This window comes from Astyanax mexicanus, chromosome 19 (assembly GCF_023375975.1).
Source record: "Astyanax mexicanus isolate ESR-SI-001 chromosome 19, AstMex3_surface, whole genome shotgun sequence".
Lineage (NCBI taxonomy): Eukaryota > Metazoa > Chordata > Actinopteri > Characiformes > Acestrorhamphidae > Astyanax > Astyanax mexicanus.
Window position 1 is genome coordinate 7,615,825 of NC_064426.1, and position 23,398 is coordinate 7,639,222.

The 23,398-nt window shown below is 37.2% G+C and overlaps 1 protein-coding gene across 2 annotated transcripts in view; it reads right to left on the minus strand.

Moving 5' to 3' along the window:
• The window catches only part of sgsm3 (small G protein signaling modulator 3), a 35,872-nt gene that overhangs the window by 4,408 nt on the left and 8,066 nt on the right, over positions 1-23,398 (minus strand). Inside the window, exons 2-21 of one of the 2 annotated variants that reach the window (XM_022671673.2) lie at positions 23,207-23,278; positions 22,048-22,133; positions 20,639-20,702; positions 19,964-20,175; positions 18,717-18,824; positions 18,065-18,208; positions 17,655-17,850; positions 15,464-15,609; positions 12,268-12,501; positions 10,933-11,115; positions 8,655-8,810; positions 6,984-7,038; positions 6,841-6,890; positions 5,977-6,129; positions 4,614-4,684; positions 3,391-3,439; positions 3,217-3,302; positions 2,493-2,615; positions 1,397-1,457; positions 1,194-1,265 (exon numbers count right to left, since the gene is read on the minus strand). In XM_022671673.2, the coding sequence (XP_022527394.1) occupies positions 1,194-1,265; positions 1,397-1,457; positions 2,493-2,615; positions 3,217-3,302; positions 3,391-3,439; positions 4,614-4,684; positions 5,977-6,129; positions 6,841-6,890; positions 6,984-7,038; positions 8,655-8,810; positions 10,933-11,115; positions 12,268-12,501; positions 15,464-15,609; positions 17,655-17,850; positions 18,065-18,208; positions 18,717-18,824; positions 19,964-20,175; positions 20,639-20,702; positions 22,048-22,133; positions 23,207-23,213 (2,256 nt within the window). In that variant the 5' untranslated portion in view covers positions 23,214-23,278. The remainder of the gene's footprint in view (positions 1-1,193; positions 1,266-1,396; positions 1,458-2,492; positions 2,616-3,216; positions 3,303-3,390; positions 3,440-4,613; positions 4,685-5,976; positions 6,130-6,840; positions 6,891-6,983; positions 7,039-8,654; positions 8,811-10,932; positions 11,116-12,267; positions 12,502-15,463; positions 15,610-17,654; positions 17,851-18,064; positions 18,209-18,716; positions 18,825-19,963; positions 20,176-20,638; positions 20,703-22,047; positions 22,134-23,206; positions 23,279-23,398) is intronic. The other variant, XM_022671666.2, reaches the window with a different exon arrangement.

The following is a 23,398-nucleotide window of genomic DNA, read 5'->3' on the forward strand; positions in this document are numbered from 1 at the left end:
CTAAAGTGTTGCCATAGAAAGAGCACTTTCTATGTCTCATATAGTAAATTTAAAAGTATTAAACAAGTCAAAACACTCTTATCTGGGGTGCTCTTAATTTGCAGTTTCTAATGCTGGTAACAGAGGAAACTCTTGCTCTTTCTTTCCTGAAGCGATCCTGATGAGGGCCAGTTTCATCATAACATTTTTGATGGTCTTTGTGACTGCACTTGAGGATACTTTCTTGAAGTTCTTGAAATATGTTTTTTTTTTCTTTACTTAGTTAAGTAGTTCTTGCCATAATATGGGATATTAGAACATTAATCAAATATTCACTATTCACTGTATACCTGTAACTTTACCTCTTCAATACTTTACAATTGATGCTCTCAAACACATTAAGAGGCAAGACATTCAAGTAATTATAGAATTAAGAATAATTGTGAAATACAAAGTTCTCTCTAAACTAAAAAAACGAAACTTCAGATAATAAAGGAGCACTGTTTCAATTTAAGCTAAAAACAGTCAAAGACTTCCCCTGTGTTTTTAGTTGTTTTTCAATTATTATTTTGCATGTTGGCACCAGAGGTAAAGGAAGTATTTATAGTGTTCACATAAGTAAAGGTAAAATATCACACTGTAAATTTAATATGTTGCAAGCCAAGTTCCTGCTTTAAAAATGTTCTATTAAATGTTAGCATTAAATCTGCTGATTATTTGCACAAATTAAAAATGGATCTTTAATAGTAAAGTGAGCATTACAAACAACTATCTTAAATCTAAAAATATACTGATATTGCAGTCAAAGAGGACTGGTTCTGATCTGATTCTTACAGCAGAAGTCTCTCTCTTTTATTATAAAGGCACGTGGTTCCAGCATGGTCATGGGATGGGATTTCTAGCAAAGGTTTTAGCTTTAGCTTAGCCCACCTTGTTAGCTTAGCTCAACTGTGTTTGTGCTGCTTACTGCCACTGCTTTTCACCATTTTCAATGAAATGGTTGCCAAATATGTGGTGAACAAAATAATACTGTAAAATATTAGTAAATTACTATAGCATTTTACAAATGTTATCAATATAGCCCAGCACTACTATAGCAAGCACAGAAGAAGCCAGTCTACAGTAGAGCAACACCCAAAAGCTATAGCCACTACCACCACGGTTACAATGGCAGGGGGAGTTACTGGGGAGCAGGCTAACTGGTTGCCAGTTACCTAGAGGTCCCAACTAAAGAGGTGATGCTGCACCAAGACATCCACCACTTCTGATTTCTGTATGGGTGACTTCTGGAACAGCAGACACACACATAAATGCACATCACCTTGCTATCAGCCTGTGTGTTCATATAAGTTTATGATTGTGAGTGTGTGTAAGTGTGTGTGTGTGTGTATTTAGACATGATGTCATGATAACTCACTTCTTTTTTGGCAGGCAGTTCACAATCTTGTGAGAGACTGAAGGCAAACTTGGAGAGAACTCTGAAATGACAAACGCACGCAAATACAAAAAAAAATAATTAGAAAATGGTACAGGTACAGGTAGTGTGTTAAATATTGCACACATTACACTTTACACTCATAATATTAACATTTAAATCTTTATTTTTATATGTACATCTACACTTGGACAGAAGTATTGAGACACCTGCTCATTTATTGTTTCTTCTGAAATCAATGGTATTAAATTAGAGTTTCCTGCTTTTGTTAAAGCAGTGATTTTGGAGCACTGCTGTAAGGATTTGATTGCATTCAGCCCAAAATAACCCTTTACAATAAAAGATGTCAGGATGTTGAATGATCACCACACAGCCTCATGTTCAACTTTAAACTCATCATTCCAGAGAACCAGTTTCACCTCTCCACAGCTAAATGCTGGGGACTTTATAACATTTATTTTTTATAATTTTTTATTTCAGATTTTTTCCCCATTTTTCTCCCAATTTGGCTATCCCCTTTGTGTGTCCCCATAACCAGTGGCGACCCTAGGAGGATGCAGACGAGAACACGCCTCCCCCGACACATGTGAAGTCAGTCTCCCCTTTTTTCGAGCTGCTGCTGATGAATTATTGCCTGGCTGGCTAATGCGCTCGGAGGAAAGCGGAGTAACTCGGTTCTGATACATCAGCTCACAGATGCCTTGAGCCGCCCGGCGCCAACTTTGAGCGTGATGTGGAGGGAGCAAGGCCAATTTTGCTCCCTCTGGGTGCCAGCAGCTGATGGCAAAGCTACATGAACGGGACTCGAATGCTTTATAACATTTATAAGACCAGACCTGGCTTAAGCCATGGTTCCAACAGGTTTGTGTTTCTCTGTTCCAGAAAGTCCTAGTCTAACTCTTTTGAGTGAATTTCTGCACATCTGTTTCAACGATGCACCTAAATGCATTTATTTGGACATATAGGTTATCTAAAAGAAGCTAAAATAATAATTTCTAAAAAGATTTTTTGTTTTTAACTTAATTTAAAGGTGAGACTTATTTTTAAAATAAGATATTACTAATATTAAGATCTTCACCTGAGCTCACACTTGATCTGGACCCAGCCGGGGCTGCGCAGGAACGACCAGGGCTGGTACCACTTCTCTACTGCATTTATACTGGAGCACAGCACCTCCAGCCACAGGTGCAGGACCTGCTCACTGTAGAACATTTAGAGACACACACAATGTATTAATTGATTTAAAACATCATGCATCCTTTTCTATTAAAAAAAACATTGAATTCATATTTGGCATGTTTTTTTAAATGATCTACGCAATACCAGTCCAAAGTTTGGACACACCTTCTCATTTAATGTTTTATTTGTTTATTAATCTAAATTGTAGATTAATTTTAAAGACATGAAACTAATTAAGGCTGAGAAAACTATTCAAGATGACTTTACCTCACGAAGACACTTATTAGATTAAAATACCAAGAATGTGCAGATCTGTGCTCAAAGCTAAATTTGCAGTATAAAACATATTTTCCCCACTACCACAACAAAATAAGTCTTCCTAAAAAAATTTAATTGAAGTCTTTGGGAGATCAGATAATATTTTACTCTATAAACTATTCACAGTAACAGGGGCCCTTTAAATTTGCATGTTATCAAATATCTGAATTCTCAAGCACCTACTCTATAATAATGGAAATGAAACGATTTTGAGTATTTTTAGTTATCCCACAGTTTGTGTGCAGCATCAGTATGTCGTAAACAGAAGGACGTAATGGAAAAACCCATAAAAAGGAAAGGCTTACTTCAGTCCTACACAAATGAGTGAGCGGAACTTGACGTCCATCTGAACGTGAGCGGAGTCGTGGCTCATGTTGACAGACTGCACTGCCTAGGGAGAGAGACAGGGGGAAAAATTTAATTATGCAGTGTTACTCTCATTAAGGACCGAGATGCATTAGCCAGAATTTGTGACTCACTCTGTACAGAAGCTCCTCAGGTGTGAGCACCTTTCCATCTTCATCTAACCTGCAGTGAGAAAAAGAACAATCAATTAAACTCCTTATAAATGTCTCTCTACAGTAGAAGTAGAAGAGCTCCAGTTACTCATAGCTAAAGTAACCAATACAATGTAAGGTCAGTAATACTGTGATCTAAACTACAAATTAGGATATTGATGGACTAATTAAAAAGGACTTATTTAAGTCCAGTGTTTTTAAGCAGCATCAGTGTAGCATTTTCTGTTCAAGATTAGAGACATTGTACATAAAGAGACCATAAAGAAGCCATTTTAAAAAGCTTTGATTGGTTAAAACTGCTGTCAGTCAGATAAGAGTCCTGTAGCAACTAAAAAAAAAAACACAGACTAATGCTTTGAATTAGTTGCTGTTTTTTTATTTTAGTTAATTTATAAAATAAATTCATACAGTAACAATAGCTAAGATATCTATTTCCTGCTTAAAAATTATGTCATTATTTACATGAACTTATTGTCACCCCTTCTCTGAAGGGTTAGAAGGGCCTCACTCCACACCACTGGTTTATGTTTATCCCTTTAACAAAATGAGCCAATCAGCATGCTGGTTATGCCCCATTCATAAAGTTAAAAGCCTAGTCTTGTGTGACTGGAAATAACTGCCCAATGCTTTTTTTGCAAACATAATAATTTGTCTTTACTAAAGAAACAAACTTCAAAACACAAAACTTGTCTTGCATAATGACTGCATTTTTCTTTTTATTTCTAATTAGGTTAATCTGAAATTTCAAAAACTATTTCTAATTGTGAATCTCTTTAAATGTCAATCTTATATCACGAGTAACCTAGCAACTACTGCTTTCATATAGATCTTTAACTGAACTTTTTTTTAGCAAATCCCAGAACAAAACAACAATTAAAGGTCATTTCGCAAAGAAAACATACTTTTAATATTTTATATATTGCCACTGTAAAGCAAAAACCTAGAATCTCCATTTTTTCATTTAATGTGAACCTAGAAGCTGGACTTTACATTTATTGTTCTACATTTTATTATAAATAGATGAATAAAAATGCTCCAAAAACATTTTACTTTAAAATCCATTCAAATATAGGAAACATTTTTCATTCTCTGGTAAAGTTACAATTTTGGAGATTGTTAAGGGATTTTTGAAGGGGATTTGTGGGGATTTGTGTCATGTATGATGTTTTCTGAAAGTGACTTACCTGTATGTTTTGCAAAGGACCAGTCTGGAGTAGACCGAGTTAAAGTCCCTCTCAACCTCCCTGCTGGCTGCCTGAAATCAACACACACTATTCAACACCAGTACAATATCAGCACAGCCTCTTCAGATTTCATTAAACTGCACTCAAATTAATCTTACAATTATAACACAGTGTCTTCAACTGCACTTCTGTAATGACTTACTGGGCACTGTTCTGTTTAGGCTTTATCAAAGCTTAAGTACGGAAACCTGGAATATTTGGCAATGGAAATTATTCAGCCAAAAAAAGGAAAATTAAATTAAAAAAAGCTCTTTCACTGTTTGGCCAAATAAGTGTTCTTAAGTTCATCTAATAATTTATACTTAACAATAATAAATCAATTGTAGGCTATTTTAGTTCACAATGGCTAATTTAATTTAGGATTGCTTTTAGCAGCAGCAGCAAAATACAAGACAAGCTTCCCCTAAAGCCCCATGCAGTGTAAGGGTCGAGCTCACACAGGAAATTTTCCAGTACAGAAAAACATAAACCCACTCCAGCCCAGACATAGCCAGCTGCTGCGTATGTTAGCATCACAGATTTAACCCAACTGTTAGCAACCACAGCTAAACCCCACCAGCTGTGGTGTCTGCATCCCTCGTTTCAAATTAAAGCAGGGCTTGTTGATAGTATTACATTAAATAAAAATCTGAAGCAGAATCACAACAAATTTCACATCTGTCAATCACTGCAAAATATATATAGTAAACAGTGTTGTGTATTTTATAGCCCCTCAAGCTCATGCCTGGTATCAGTACTAGCATTAAAAAAGCTTCTCTACAGGGACTAGACATGCTGTGTGTGCATTTGCACATCTGTTTCAACAATAGTTGCAACTAAATTAAGATTAAACTAAGTAGCCAGACCTACCTGGCAAAACACCTTTTAGCTATTAATGGAAAAAATATGGTTTAGGGTTTAGTGGCGCTTTAAAAACCCTTGCACTTTAATTTTAGATTTTCTTTTTATTTAATTTATCTTAAAATGTTTTTAGTTCAATAAGACTTTAAGCACAAACAGTATTTCAGTAAGTTCCTTTTTTGTAGAATTGGCCTTTAAATACAGAACTTTATGTTAAACATTTTATTACTTAATCATATAAAAGTTAATACTGACTATGTGGTAAACATGTAAAACTTCAGATGAACTTCAATGAAATGCATTTGAAAATTTGGGTGCAACTTTTGTGCAATAGTGCAACTTGTAGCACTGGTAGGGCCCTGGTAGCCCTGCTAAATGCATTTGAAGGAGTGCCCACAAGTATTTCTTCATATATGTAAATACAATAGTAGAGGAAATGTAGAGAAAATTCTTGCTAAGGTACCTCTTCAATGAAGAGCCAGGGGTGGCAGGGTCCTCCCAGTATGGACGGCTTCTTCAGGCCGTGCTGAAAAATGGCTTTCAGTGCTGGACACAACGTTCCCCGTACCAAATCTGTTATGGCCTCCGTCACAGAGTCGTCTCCTGCTAGAGAATACTGACAACACACAGAACCATCAAATTATATTACATCTGGGTTGAGTGTTGCTAAATAACTACTACACTGCTCTGAAAAAAAATAAAACAATAAGAATCCACTTTAAAATGATGAGTTTCTTTGATTTTATCGAACTAAAAACCTCTGGAATATAATCAAGAGGAAGATGGATGATCACAAAACATCAAACCACCAAACTGAACTGCTTGAATTTTTGCACCAGGAGTAAAGCAGCATAAAGTTATCCAAAAGTAGTGTGTAAGACTGGTGGAGGAGAACATGCCAAGATGCATGAAAACTGTGATTAAAAACCAGGCTTACTCCACCAAATATTGGTTTCTCATATTCTGCAAATAAATGCTCTAAATGACTATTTTATTTAGAATTCAAGAGAACTCTTGTCTGTAGTTTATAGAATAAAACAGCAATGTTCATTGTACTCAAACATATACCTATAAGTAGCAAAGTCAGAGAAAATAATTCAGAAACTGAAGTGGTCTATTACTTTTTTTCTAGAATTGGGAAATGATCTGTAAACAATCTTATTATTCAAAAAACATCTTAAAAACTGAATTAAGGCTGTTTTATGTCAGAATGACTATCTGGCAGAAGTAAAAAAAATAAATAAATTATTAATCAGCTAACAGATCTGTGCATTCTCCTATATTGCACAACCTTTCACATTATTTGAAAGTCCAAAAATTTACCAACCTCTTTACTTCTTTCATCCAAGACTTCCACGAATTTAGCTGGAAACCAACCTAAACAGAAAGGTTGAGCAACAGCAGGTTATATAAGAAAATGTTTTTTTTTTCCTATCAAAAACAAAAGCTTGAATAATAAATTGCTCTCACCCCTCAGCCCGTTCAGCTCCCCCACCCAACAGTGCTCATCCTTCTGTGAAACAATCTAAAAGAGAGCACAGAGGCCGGATGAGGAGATGAAAACGCAGTGTAAGGTCTCAAAATGAGATGATGCACAAAATGGGTGTAAAATTGGAGCATCAGGATCAAGACAAACCTAACAATCCTAAACTGATTTGAAGTTATAGATATACCTTATTGCTGTGGAAATTAAAACTTTTCGCTCCAAAATTTTGCATACTTGAAAGTCAGTTGGATTAGATTTTTATATTTGACTAAAACACTGCATATACAGTACTGCAAATACTTCATTTTGTAGTGTTTCAGTGTAGAAAACACGAGAATGTAGCATGGCACACACTTATAATTAATTTTGAAAATATTTATTTCAATCTTCGATGCATAATTTTGATTACCACTGCATCTACTGTATGGTAGTATTGTACATTATATAACAAAAAATGTATCTTAACTGCATAGCTGTGGAACAGATGCTACCTCCCAAATGAAAAAGATTCTTTATGTCTGTAACGCTTACTGTAATGATGTCGTTCTCTTGAAAGCCCAGTTTTACTGGTTCTAGGGCTTCAACTAATGATTATTTCAGTAGTCGACTAATCTGATGATTATTTTTTTGATTAGTTGATTAGTCAACGATTATTTCTTCCATGTCCTCCATCTCTAAAAGCGATAGAAACAGCTCAACATGAGATTTAAAAGGCATTTAAATGTCTAGATGTTTTTTTTAAACGTGGAAAGTACTGACATTTAGAAAGTAAATATTTAATCTGTTGGGTTTAGGACTTTTAAAGACACAGATTAAGATGAGTGTAACCTGTGTGAGTGAGTCCATTACCTATCTCCCATTGTGCTTCTGTCCCCAGCACTTTGTGTAACGCGGTACTAAGTAACGATTAGTCAACAATGAAATTTGTAGTCCACATAATTTAGATTATCACTGCATCTACTGCAGGGGTGTCCAAACTTTTTTTGTTGGGGGCCAGAAGGAGAAATATATTTTAAGTCACGGGCCACAGACTCTGTAATAAAACAAATAATGAAATATACCACTTTAAATAATACTTACTTTTTTCCTGATTATTTCATTTACACACCATTTTACTTGACTTACTATCTTTATCTTTGACAGTGTTGTGTAAACTAAGATTTTTCAAATTGATGTTGAATTTCATGATGTCTCTTAATATAAAACATCTTAATTACGGCAACTTTTAGACTCTTTGCCCCGTTTTTCTGTGCTAGAAATGCGCACCCTCTCTGCTTTTAGACTCTTTGCCCCGTTTTTCTGTGCTAGAAATGCGCACCCTCTCCGCTTTTAGACTCTTTTGCCCCGTTTTTCTGCGCTAGAAATGCGCAGCCCCTCCGACTCTTTGGCTCGTTTCTGATACCTAGCGTTCAAACTTTGAACCTCATATTATAAAACCTGCTTAACAGCGGGCCAACTTTCATTCTCTTTCTAAAATACCTCGCGGGCCGCTCCAAAAAAGGAAACGGGACGCAAATGGCCCGCGGGACTTAGTTTGGACACCCCTGATCTACTGTATGGTAGTATTGTACATCATATAACAAACAATGTATCTTGACTGCATAGCTGTAGAACAGATGATACCTTCCATTATTATTTATGGCTGTGACGCTTACTGTAATGATGTCGTTCTTCCGAAAGCCCAGTTCATCATCATCATGCCGTTCAAAATCCAGCAGGGCCTTGGCCCGCCTCCTGCGATTCCGTGAAACAACAAGAAAGTTCTCGTGGTCTCGCTGGTGACTCTCCATAGAGTAATCTGGAGTCAGGTCCTAGGGGTTGACAATACAACAATGTGTCATCATCCATCAACTATCCAAAATAAAGTATACACTCAGACGGCCATATCGGGCTTAAAATCGGGCTAAAAATCGCACAGTGTCCGCCTCGCACAGTATCGTGATGTTATATTTCTGCCTCATCACCCACTTTATCAACTCCCGGTAGAGCGAGAGTGAGTGAGTGACATCAGCAAAATTCCACTGGCAGGAAAACTGACAGTAATGATGTGTCTGTGGGCGTATCTTTGGCAGCTGCCTCGCAGTCTAGTCAATTATAAAACCTACACATTCAATTCTGAAGCTGGAACACCGTGATAATGTCATGTTTAAAGGGGGCTCTGAGGCAGGGAGGGTGTGGGGTGTGTGTGTGTGTGTGTGTGTGTGTGTGTGGGAAGGGGGATCAGATTGGGTGACTCATCCACACTGCCACTTTATTGTGACTCACACTGCTGCAGTGGCCAGGGTGCCGCCTGACAGCCCAACGCAGAGCTGTGGGATGATGTATTATAAATAAAGCTTTCAGTGATTCACTGATTCAGTGTACTGACTGCATGTGACTCACAGATACAAACACATTCTACACCTTTCTCACAATGCTGATATCATCAATCAAAAGCAACAAATCACTCCCAATACCAATCAGTTATAACATTAAAAATCACTGAAAGGTGAAATAAATAACACTGAATACATGGTTACAATGCCCAAGTCAGGGGTGGGATATGGAATCAGGAAAAATCTAGGCATTTATGTTACTGGTTCTAGGGCTTCAACTAATGATTATTTTGGTAGTCGACTAATCTGATGATTATTTTTTTGATTAGTTGATTAGTCAACTATTATTTCTGCCATGTCCTCCATCTCTAAAAACAATAGAAACAGCTCAACATGAGATTTAAAAGGCATTTTAAAGTCTAGATGTCTTTTTTTTTTAAACGTGGAAAGTACTGACATTTAGAGAGTAAATATTTAATCTGTTGGGTTTGGGAACTTTGGAGACAAAGATTAAGATGAGTGTCACCTGTGTGAGTGAGTCCATTACCCATCTCCTATTGTGCTTCTGTCCCCAGCACTTTGTGTAACGCGGTACTGTTACAAAGTAACGATTAGTCAACAATGAAATTTGTAGTCGACAAATTATAAAAATATTTCGACTAATCGTTGCAGCTGTAACTGGTATAGGTGTCAAATATTTCAAAGCAGGTGCATTATAACACAACTTCTTCACCATTGAAGGGCCTAGTGGTTCAATATAGTTATATAGCTATACAGAACTGCTTGGTTAAGGGCTTAATAACGCAGGGATCTGGGACTGGCTCCCCATTATTTTGTGATGCAAGACCCAGAGTGCAGCAAAAAATGGCAAAGACTGTACCATGATCTGGAAAGGACAAACTGGCTCTTTCTGCCACATTTGTTCAGCATTCATGGCTTGTAGTCTGTGCTGATTTCCACAAAAAACAAGGAATTTGCAAAACCAATCCAAGAAACTCACAGTTCTCTCTATTTTTAGTGAAATCGAGAAGGGAATGTGAGACTGAACTCTAAGGAACTGATGCATAATTATTATCAGACACCATGCATTTCCTAGTCTTAGTTCAACAAATGAAAAAAAAAAAGTGTGACCAATCAAATGGGTCAGAAGCAGCACGGGATGTTTGGCCCTGCAGTGGAAAAAGGCCAAAGTGTCCTTTAGGTACCATTAACATATACTTTTCACAGTTACAGAGTGAGGAACATTCTCAGAATGTAATATATTTGTTTAGTGCAGATGTGTAGAAAATGAAAACTTAATCTACTATTATTTATATTTTTTACCTTGTTTGGTAAATACGTGCCTAATTTATGTTAAACGAGATGATCTGCTGAACCTTAGCCAAACTTAGTTTTCAACTACCGACCATCTCAACTACTATCAAAATGAGACATTTTTACTAAGCGTATGTATACCTGCATCAGTTTTAACGTAAACTGGACATTTTAGAAACAAATAAAAATAATTAACTTTTTAAATCTTCTTAAATCAATTACTTGCTACCAAATTGGTTTAAAAACAGTCCACATTTTCTAATCAGGTGGGAAAGTGGCTTGATGTTGTTGTGGGTGGACTGACCATGCTGCAGTGTCGGGGGTCCAGGCAGTGGAAATGTTCGGCCGTGCGGGTGATTGCTTCTCGTAGTGCAGCAACTAGTTCAGTCTGTTTGATGTTTTTGGCCTTCAGCGCTTCTGCCTCATCCTCCCCAAACAGCAGTGAGCTCAGAGTGGACTTTCTACGCAGGCTCTGTCTGCGAACCACCTGCAAATTCACAGTAACCCTCGTTAAAATACATACCTTTTTATTTAATTTTCTTTTATTTTTACCCCAATTGATTTAGGCCAATTGTCTCACCCATTGTATATTCCCCATCCCTAGTAATGCCCCAAAATCAGGAGGGTGAAGAATAGCACATGCCTCCTCCGATACATGTGAAATCAGCCACCGCTTCTTTTCAAGCTGCTCCTGATGCAGAATTGCCAAGTAGCATCGCAGTGCGCTCGAAGGAAAGCGCAGCAATTCAGTTTTGATACATCAGCTCACAGATGCAGCCTTGTGCTGATCGACATCACCCTTTGGAGTGTCATCTACCCACCCAGAGAGAACACGACCAATCGTGTTCTTTTAGGGCTCAGCAATCTTCCAATCATAGTGGCAGCACTTTAGACCGCTGGACCACTCGGCCTTCCAAAATACGTATTGCTAATACAATCACGCGACTTTCCCCCTCACCTACACATAGATTTTGTGTGTAGAATGTGTTTCTTCACATTTGTGCAGGTGCTACAAAGCTTACGCAACAAATAACAGAATCCTTTGTACACAAATTGTTATTATTGCATACCATATTGTAGCACTAGTGCAAAACTAAATCAAACACTAGACACTAAATACTAAAAATACTAATGACTGCACAGCTTTCTTCACTGCTTTTATTTTGGCACCAGATTATTGAGGTTACTTAAAAAGGTTTTCCCCACAATTGCATCTGCTCAGTATTAGATGTTCTGTGATGTATAAATAGTAAGTATGTGACTTTGACTAAAGTTAAAATGCTCAGATGAGGTTTTACAAGCATATTTACCACCCTGTTACTTTACCTCATTCTTTTAAACATTCTTTGTGTGAATGGAAATATTTTGAAATCCATTAAAAAAAAATGTATCCACACAAAGAACGTTTAAAAGAATAAAGTAAAATATCAGGGTGATATGATATATATTTTTAAATCTTTCAAAAAAAAATTAATCTCCAGATACAGGCCTGTTATATGTCCACTTACTCTTAATGTGGCCACATATTACAATTGCATTTCTCTAAATACCTGAAGATTATTGATTCATTTATCCCCAGATCAATAATTGAATCAGAAATAAATACATCATTTCCCTCTACTGAGGTAATCTTATTTACCTTATTAAGGTTAGTATTTAGTGTATGTGAGTTGTTGGAGTTGAGCTGGGCTTGCTCAGCCAGGATATAGGCCAGGTGTTTGCGTCTGTGAGAGTCCAGCGTATCCTGAGAGAGGGAACCGGCCAGTCTGACTGCCTCCCCAAGAACCGCCGCCCCGTCCTCCAGCTGACTGGGCAGATCAGACAGCGTGTTGAAGATAGAAGCTGAGTTCTCTGATGACACCAGCTCCTCTTCCTGCAAAGAGAATAAAAGGAGATTAAAAGGTCAAAAACATCCACATTTAAATAATGTTGGCACAAATATAGATACAATTGTTACATAATTAATTTATATATACAGGTGTTGGACAATGAAACTGAAATACCTGGTTTTAGAGCACAATCATTTTTAATTTTAGCACCCGAACATTCCTTTCAGACAGCTTACTCTTACAGCGTCCACAGTTAATCCTGTTGGATGTGGTTGGCCCTTCTTGGTGTTATGCTGACATCACCCTGGATACCGTGCCTCTTGATACATCACAAAGACTTGTTGTCTTGGTCACAGATGCTCAAGCAAGACGTGCACCAACAATTTCTTTTGAACTCTGGTATGTCACCCATAATGTTGTGTGCATTGCAATATTTTGAGCGAAACTGTGCTCTTACCCTGCTAATTGAACCTTCACACTCTGCTCTTACTGGTGCAATAATGTGCAATAAATGAAGATTGGCCATCAGGCTGCTCCAATTTAGCCATGAAACCTCACACACTAAAATGGCAGGTGTTTCAGTTTCATTGTCCAACCCCTGTAATTGTTATAGTTAATTGTTTAGAGTTCTTACAAGGAAAATATATAGAATTGGAATTGCCTGGATTTCTGGAGTAATTACTAGTAAAAATGTTTTCTGATCATTATCAAAGCCACAACTACAGACAAACACAATCTTACTAAGCAAACATATTTATACTATTCTATACTACTTTCACTGAGCACATTTAGAAAATATCCACATTGCAGGCTAGAAAAAATAAGTGAACTGCTGTGTTAATCACTGTTCCTTAAACTAACTAGCAAAAAAGTGTTTCATTTCAGGAGTTTGGCATAAAGCCTTTCCCAGTAAATAGACACAACACACACAGAGGCTGGTTATGGACAAATCATTCTTCCCAATTAAGACTGCGTACTGTAAATCATACCTTCATCCAATCAACTTTCAGAAGACCTCAGTGGTATAAATAAGCACTAACCTGGGAAAAGCAACATAAGCATTGCAAATGGCCGGGGTGTATACAGTGGCTTGCAAAAGTATTCATAACCCTCAAACTTTTCCATATTACGTCACATTACAACCACAAACAAATATATTTAATTTATTAGAAATGATCAGGTATGAATACTTTTGCAAGCCAGTGTATCAATCCATTGTTACACAATCTATTCACAAATTAGAAAAGTAACATCCTGTTAAGAAATCCCGAAAGGATTGAACCCAAAAACCTAACAAAAGAAGACATGAAGAAGACTCTACAAACCGAGAAATCGTGTTTACAATAAAAAAAACCTAAACACCTCAGTGTGGCCTATCACATTTTTCCAAAACCACCATGTCTACAAAGCTTCTGCAAAAATGTTTTATGGATAAATGAGCCATAACTGGAAATTCTGCTCAAATGGACAATGCTATACTTAAAAAAGGACAATGAAAAATAAATGCACACCAATATCCTCATTAACTGTGAAGCATGGTGGAGGGAGCATAATGCTTTAAGGTTGCTTTGCAGCTTCAGGCCCTGGACTCCTTCTTTGATTTTATTAAAAGAACTACAATTTTAAATGTATAACAAACATTGTAAGAGACCCTGTCTATGACCTTAAGTTGAGGAGACAATGGGTTGTGCAAAAGTAAACATAAACTAAAGAACTGCAGAAAAGAACATAATTTGTGTTGAAATAAGCATGTTTAAGTCATGATCTTATTTAATCCTGAAATGCTATATCATGGCTTAAAGAGGGCTCTGCACGCAAGCAAGCAAGTCATCCCAAAAATGTTGAAAAAAAGTCCTTAACAATGTGCAATTTTCGTTTACAGCTATTTACAGGAAACATTAGTGCAAATTATTAGATTTTGAGTTCAGAGATTCACTCACATTTTTTTAGCCTGCACCAAATATTTACTTAATGTGCCCAACAAAAGATAACTGTGCGTGCAATATTAATTTAGTCAAGCTGTTTCTGTCAATAATTGTGACTTACATAGCATTCAGTTATCATTCATATATTCCTAGTTTTTACTGTTTTTTTGCACCATAAGGCGCACTTAAAATCTTTTAATTTTCCCCAAAACTGTCAGTGTGCCTTATGTATGAATTTTACCAGTCAGGTATTAAGGTGCAGTAAAGCCACTCCGCTGAAGTACAGTGTTCAAAAAATGTGTCAGTGAAGTTTCTTCAGGCTGGAGCAGTATTAGCATTAGCCGCTAACCGCAGTGCTAGCTCTGTCGGCGTTCCAAGGGGAGTATATCGAACTGTATCCTGATGCTAACCCCGGATAGCACTGCTGGAGCAGAATTAGCTTTAGCAGATACCTTCGATAAGGGTACAAACCGCTAACTAATATCATCCTGGCTTATCGGAACATTTAGGGTTCCTCAGTGTAGCACTGTCAGCATTTACTAGTGCTAACCAACCCCTGCTTACCACGGCTAGTGCTAGCTAGCTTAAATAAAAGTGCTTTACTCACCCAGTGCTTAGCTTTACTTAGCATAGGAACACATGGCGACACTCCTGGTCCTTACTATATTTCGCACCTTATAGTGCGAAAAATATGGAAATTCAGAAATCCAGGTACCTCCAGGGTTTTGCATTGAACACAAAATATTTTATAAAATATAAAAAAAAGCTGTTTTTATTTGTGAGAAATATTTCTGCTTTACTTATTGCCAAGTAACCTTAAAGTAACTTTTCTAAGGACTAAACTACCAAAATAAAGCATGTCTGTTCCACTGTGGCCTTGGCAGATAAAGACACATTGTTTTTAATTTTCCAAGGCACTGCTCAGTTGTGAGTCTTTTAAACATAAAGCCTGCCAATGTGGCCTGGAGAGGGGGATAAGTTCCTGATACATAAAAGTCCAAAAAGAAAATAACTGCTTTCATTACTTTTCTACTTAATAGACTGAAACGGAGCGGCAGTGCTGAGTGCAGTAAAGACTTACCTTTATTTTAAGCATGCCCAGTGTAACCTGGAACAGAACAATGGATCCATCATAGAACAGCAGGTCCCAGATGCGCAGCAGGATCCGGATATCCACCACACTGGCGAAGGACGTGAGGAACCAGTGCAGAGAGATCAGGGACAACTCTGCAGAGGAAAAGAACAGTGTAGGCGTACTTCAAACTGGAAACTCGGTGTACTGGTTACTACTGTGCATAGTTTTCTTTGCTACCACTAAAAACAAATACTTTAAATTAGCCACGTTGCCATGGAAATGAGAAGTCTGAAAAAGTGTGGTTGTGTAATAAAGCCAAAGGTATTAGGTAGTGTCTAAAGTACTACTATTCTCCTGTTATTTCCTCTACTTTCTTTATTAACTGTTTGGGTCTACAACTTCCAAAGCCTTGTACTAACAAGCAATTGTTTAAGTCGATGGTCAGTCCAATAAGTAATAGTCAACCATGATCACTAAACAACATTTGGAAAAAGAAATTTGGAACCTTTTAGCACCAATGAGATAATAATATACGTCGGTGTATGCATAATTTTGCCGTGCTTTAATTTCAGAAACTCAAACATATATATATATTTTTTTATTAATTTTGCCCAATATTGTTCCCAATTTGGTTGAGCTGATTAAGCTACCTACTCACGAGAACTTGAACCACTATCTCTTTTGCAATGCTCCAGACCAGGGGTGTCCAAACTACGGCCCGCGGGCCATTTGCGGGCCGTTTACTTTTCTTGGAGTGGCCCGCGAGGTATTTTGGAAATAGAATGAAAGTTGGCCCGCTGTTAAGCAGGTTTTTATAATGTGAGATTCAAAGTTTGAACGCTAGGTGTCAGAAACGGGCCAAAGAGTCGGAGAGGGTGCGCATTTCTAGCGCAGAAAAACTGGGCAAAAGAGTCTAAAAGCGGAGAGAGTGCGCATTTCTAGCGAAGAAAAACGGGGCAAAAGAGTCTAAAAGCGGAGAGAGTGCGCATTTCTAGCGCAGAAAAACGGGGCAAAAGAGTCTAAAAGCGGAGAGAGTGCGCATTTCTAGCACAGAAAAACGGGGCAAAAGAGTCTAAAAGCGGAGAGAGTGCGCATTTCTAGCACAGAAAAACGGGGCAAAAGAGTCTAAAAGCGGAGAGAGTGCGCATTTCTAGCGCAGAAAATCGGGCCAAAGAGTCTAAAAGCGGAGAGAGTGCGCATTTCTAGCACAGAAAAACGGGGCAAAAGAGTCTAAAAGCGGAGAGAGTGCGCATTTCTAGCGCAGAAAATCGGGCCAAAGAGTCTAAAAGCGGAGAGAGTGCGCATTTCTAGCACAGAAAAACGGGGCAAAAGAGTCTAAAAGCGGAGAGAGTGCGCATTTCTAGCACAGAAAAACGGGGCAAAAGAGTCTAAAAGCGGAGAGAGTGCGCATTTCTAGCACAGAAAAACGGGGCAAAAGAGTCTAAAAGCTGACAGAGTGCGCATTTCTAGCGCAGAAAAACGGGCCAAAGAGTCTAAAAGCGGAGAGGGTGCGCATTTCTAGCACAGAAAAACGGGCCAAAGAGTCTAAAAGCGGAGAGGGTGCACATTTCTAGCGCAGAAAAACGTGGCAAAAGAGTCTAAAAGCGGAGAGAGTGCGCATTTCTAGCACAGAAAATCGGGTGTCTTGTTATTTCGTACATAGAGTGTCTCCCACTCTTTTATATTATATATCTATTTCTTTTTTTTTTTTTACTTATATTTATATATCTATTTCTCCCCCACCACTACTGCACATTGTTTCTGTCTCATGTATGTAATATCTCTATTTGTGTCCCTGCTGTATTGTACACATAGTGTCTCCAATTCTTTCTTTTATTATATCTATTATCTGTACCTGCTGTAAAATTGGGAAGGAGAGTAACGTAATTTCAATTCTCTGTATGTCCTGTACATATGCAGTATTGACAATAAAACTACTTGACTTGACTTTTAGATTTTTTTAGAATCAAAATTTAAAACCCATGTATCATTTTTGTTCCACTTCACAATGATGTGCTACTCTGTGTTGATCTATTACTTAAAATCTCAATAAAATACATTTAAGTTTGTGGTTGTAGATGGACAAAATGTGAAGTTCAAGATTCAAGGGCTTTGAACACTTTTATAAGCCACTGTATGTATGTTGAGTATGTTGAGTATATTGATAAATCTAAGAATTATGTATCTTCGTTCTTACCAATGTCATGCTCCTGCAGCAGCTGGTCTAGACTGGGCAGGTACTGCACTATAAGCTGGCGGAGAACACGCTGGTCTGTTTGCACTCCCAACAGAGTGGAAGAAAAGTAAGATGGAGGAAGAAGGTCCTCAATCAGCGCACACATCATCCACAGGGCATCCTCCTCCTCAAGAAACAACAGCAAGCACGACACCACCTGCAACAGGGGGACAAAAGACAACGTGATAAAAGACAACAATTAAAGTGATAAACTACTCCTTTGCGGAAGAAACGATTTAGAAGATGAAAGAGCACAAGAAGACGAGTAGTTATAAGGAATGCTGGAGGGACAACTACTGCAACTTTGTATTGACAAAAAAGACAGAAAAAGAGAAAGAGAGAAATACAGAAAGAGAAAGGGTATTCCTCACCATCCCTGTTCCCTGGCAGTAGCCAATATCTGGATAGAGCCATGCCAACCCTCTCAGTACCCGCTTGAGCCTGGGCACACCAACACTTGTAAGAGTGCTGAAGCATGCGTTAGTGGGCATGGTCCGCAAAAGATCCTTCTCTATCTGGAAGAATAAAGTGAAACCCAGATCAGATAATAAACATTAAAGAAGCATCTGGGGAATTAAATGCATTATACAATATACAACATTTTTTTTATTTTATTCTTGAATTCACGTGACTTATGTCCAGAAGGGAAAATGGATGACAGCAGTGAGTGACAGCTTCAGTGGCTTTATGACAAAGTTTAAAAAAATAAACCCAACAAACTAAAGAAGTGTCTGAGGCCGAATAATGTACCACCCTTTGCAGTGAGCTCAAATGCATTTTCAGTATTAAGCTCAGCTGTCAGAGAGTGGAAGTAATTTTGCTCTCACACTGTGATGATTCCCTGTGACCAAATTACAGTCTGACGATACCAGAACACATCTCCTCACATGTTTTTAAGCTAAAAAAGGCTGCTTTGAAGTGCTTTCAAAATGCTGAACCCAACAGCGTACTCATTATCCAAACCCATTACAAATGGGGTTTACTTGTGAGTGTGAGAAAGAGAGAGAGAGAGATCAGTAGGACCTGTTTGGCTGCAGTGGTGTCATCGTTTGAGCTGTTTTTGATGATCTCTCTGTATGAAATTTCTGAAGTTCTCTTCTTCTGCAGTGCCCCTGACAGACGCATCCATAACTAACAGATGGAGATAAAGAAGAGGAAAAAAAAACAAAAACAAACAGATCATTACAGAAAAGCCCATCAGCTATTTCTCCTGTGATCAGGAGCATCAAACAGTGTTCTAATGTACTCTGATTAAAAGCATCTGTCAAGCATGAGAATGGGTACCATAGAGAAATTACTTCAGCATATGACATGGAGAGGGCTCATATGCCCTTAATAAGCGCAACATACATTGTCAAATCTCTCTCTGATCGTACGATCAATGGACCAAAAGAAACTTTTTTTTTTTTTTTTTTTTTACATTGACTTAGATTGAAAGAACTTTCATTTTTACTCATGCAATTATTACAGTTAGTGACAGTACATTATGTTCAGAGATGGACTGATCAGTGTTATTTGGACAGATGCATTGTCTTTCAGATTCGATATCAAACAAGGGTGGGGCTAGAGGCAAAGCTGGTAATGCATCATCAAGCAAGAATTCAGTATATGCCCTACACTGTCTATTAATATGAAATATACTTTATCATTAAACACTGTGGAGTTACAGCTGAGCTCCAGCTGATAGAGTCAGCGAATCCCTGTATCCACATGACTGAACTCTTGGGCTTAAAATGTACACACACAATTAAAAAAGTGATAAATACTCCATTATTTTGAACAGGGATTCTTTGAGTTTTTTAATAGTTGTTGCTGTACTTTTAGTTGTGGTTAAATGTGGTCTGAAACGGTCATGTGTGGTTTGAGCAGCTGAATTGCTGTGCTAATAGCTAATCACTGTATAGGCTGAAAGAAGCCATTTCAAGGGCCTTCTAGTTATGTTAGTTTTATACATTCTACAAATATGTGAAAAAGAAAACAAATCTAGTCAATCTGAGACAAGGAATAAAACATTGGCTGTTAATGAGTGTGGAGGACCTGGAACTTCCTGTGCCAGTCACCCCTACAATGAGAAATGAATTCCTGAATATGACCTGATTGGCTAAATTAGAAACATATTGGTCATTTGCTTATTTTGGCTAAAAAAATGGGCAGACACAAATAAATAGTTGATAGACCATTCAATTTTGAATTATGTTAAAGTCCTGGTGCCTTTCCAGAATCTTGTGCAACCTCCACCCCACCCACTGGTCTACATTTGTGATACACACCTGGGGTCTCATGCTGTGTGGAATTCCTCCCAGTACCAGTGATCGGAGGCGTTCAGAGCGTGGAAGGCTGGGAGAGATTTTGTCCCAGGTGAGGTCTCCAACTGTGTGGTTATGAGTAAACTCCAGGTGGGCCTGCCAGCGCAGCCTCTGCTGAGGGTCTTCTGTTTGTGGAGCTCCGTCCCCCCGGAGCCACTCGCGGGGCTCCACGCCATCTAAAAAACACACAGAGGGTTAGATCCTTAATTATCAGTGAAATGTCAATTAGAATTTTGACTGGATCAAATTTTTTAAGTACAAAATGTATTCACCTGCATCAACATTTAAGCAGCATTATTTACTTTAACCTCACTACAATAAACACAACATATATTGCTTTAAACAGGCCTTATGGAGGTCTTTATAATAATGAAATTACATCATTTTAAAGAGCATAGAACTTCTGATTATTAAGGATATTTACAGATAGGAACTGGAATATAAATAGTAAGTATGCACCAGATATTTTGCAATCAAATTTATTTGGCTGGAAATAGCAAAAAAGAAAATTTATCTATTAAATTATAATATTGAATATTGCTATACTGTATCTGTTCAAAGTGTTATAATGAAAACTTACATATTATTAAATATTTAACTGTGATCTGATGTGCAGCTTCTTGGTATTCTTACACCTACCTTCACTATCGATTCTGAAGCCAAACTCATCATACTGAGGTTCCGAGTCCATATTCTGGTCTTTCTGTAAATGTCAGTGTGAAACAAGACATGAATGAAAATATGAACACGACATTTAATCTAGTGAACATGAACTGACATTAAAACACATACAAAACTTAGTTTTCTTTTTTCCTTTAATTACTTTAAGGAAATATACCATGACATTACTACACTGTGAATAAATAAACGTTAAACTGCACTGGTGAATCAATAATGTGTCACGGATAAGGGCAGGTCTGCGTTATGTTAGATCAATATAATTTCCGTCTGGTGATTAACATGAACGCCTTCATTCATCATCAAAACGGAAAATTACCTGGATACCAATCAATACTTTGCACTGCCCCAAGTGGAATGTGGAATGTGGCTGTTTACCAAGTGGAATACAGCCTTGTGGACAAATGTTATGGGTACTTTCAAAGAAAACTTGGATTAGACTAACTCTTCTTAAACTTTCTTTTTAAAATTATTTCACCAACTACTATCTACTAAAGACCAGGACCATTTTCTAAATTCTTACATACATTTGCTGATTCTTTAAATCAAACCCGCAGAGTCTTATGATAATACTTAATAGGGGTGTGCCATATCGTATCATACTTGATAATATTGTCAATTTTTTTTAAATATCGTGAACGATATAATACCCTAAAATATCGTGCCATATCACCCATCCTATTTCCCTTTATATATCTACTAGAGACAGATTAAATCTGCCCAGTATCATTTATTTTACTTAAATCCTATATGGATATATGGAGATATCTGAAGTGCATTATTATTACTATCATGACATTCTGGATCAGTGACTTCTGTTACGAATCTGATAAAATTCTTGTATTTTTTAATATCTCACTTATATTTTTTTGTATGTAATATTTTTTTTTCTTGCAGTGTATAGTGTATTTTTGAAAAAAAAAAGTTTTACATTGTCATATCGCCAAGAGTATCGTTATCACGAAAATACCATGAAATATTGTGATATTATTTTAGGGCCATATTGCCCGCTCTTAATACATAATAACAACTAAGAGTATTTTAATCCTTGTTCAGTGAAGACAACAGTCCAGAAGAACCAAATTCTTCCAAACATGCCTTTGCTCAATACAGTCTATTTGAACTTGATCATACACAGGACACATTTCTGGTGGAACTAATCCTTACATTATTCTGATGACTCTATTATTAAGGCAGGTACTGCTGCACATTACAACAGAGAACCAGTCAAACAGGAGTTTTAATTTTCCTCCTAGTAATGTGCCTTCTGTTCTGTGCCGGGATCAGCTATCTCTGCTATGCAGATAACTGCCACAGTTGGGATAAAAAAGCCAAATCAGATGATGCAAACACTTCTGCATGCAGACTACCTGGTGGTACTTGGCCAGGATGTCTTGGGGCCACATACTGGGTGTAAGTGCCGAAAAGGGCCCCCCTGGGGCTGGAGTGTAGCTACCTGTAAATGGAAAAAATTACAATGCAGGCGTCAAGTACATGTCTGAAGAACAGTAATTAGCAATTTCAATGACATCATGGTTCTAAAATTTGATCTAATTTGATCAATGCATTTACATGAACTTTCAAACTCATTTATGTGATAATGGAGACTGTACATATTTACATACAGAAGCTGCCAGAGGAAACAAGACAGGCTTCTGTATCTGTCAGAAACCTGTAAATAACTATTTTATGTAGCAGTGATTTTCATATTTTTCCTTTTTTCACCCATTTTACTAAAATACAATGAGGTTATTTTTGCACTGTGTTTAATATAAAAGCTGAATGTAGGGTTATAGGAGGCAGAAAAAGAAAACAATAATTTGCACATCACTTTAAATGCTGCTGTCTAGTGATGAATAAAAAAACTGAAGTTGCGTGTATGGTAAGAATGAAAAATCATTAACGATATTTGTTTATTATATATTTAAAGAATTTTGAAATTATTCCTTTTTTTAATATATATACAGTATTGCCTAGCACTACAACCAGCCAAAAACTCACAGATTAAGGATGTGACAAAGATTATGTAAACAAATACTAAATTCATGCTGCATTTTTTAAAACACATTTAGACACAATATAAGCTAGAAGATGAAGATAACTTAAAGTAGTTTCAGTGTTGCTCTGAAAGTGTTCACTACCTCAAGGGAGTTGTTTAAAATGCTGTTTGCTTATTTTTGGTATGAAGGTCTGTTTTCACCATGTGTAGAATGAAAATTCTGAAAATATTTTTCACTTTGTGTTACTTGGAAAAATACTATTACTGAGCTTAGCTATTACTTAGCTTAAGTTTAGCTCTCTATCAGATTTATTAGTCAGAATTTTTTACTTTTAGACACCGTTCGAAGAAAGCAGAGTGTGCATTTTCATAATTTAAAAAAAAAACAGATAACTGCAGTAGTCCGAATATAAACAGATTTTAAGTGCATGTATCAGAAAAAGTAAAAGCAAATTGACTGTTAGATAATGAACAATTCAACATAGTCTACAGTTTGTTTAATTAAAAATGAAGATGTTAAATGACAGTACCTGACATGCTGACAGAAGCTGCAGAGTGTTCAGAGTTTGGTCAGAGGAGCCAGACTGTGGGTTTTACCAGCCCTGCAGAAAAGAGGAGGAAAAAAATGAAGAAAGTCAAAGGGTGTTCCACAAACACACTCTTTCATAAAGAACTAAATAGGTTTATAAATAGCAAAAAAAAAACAAAAAAAACAACACACT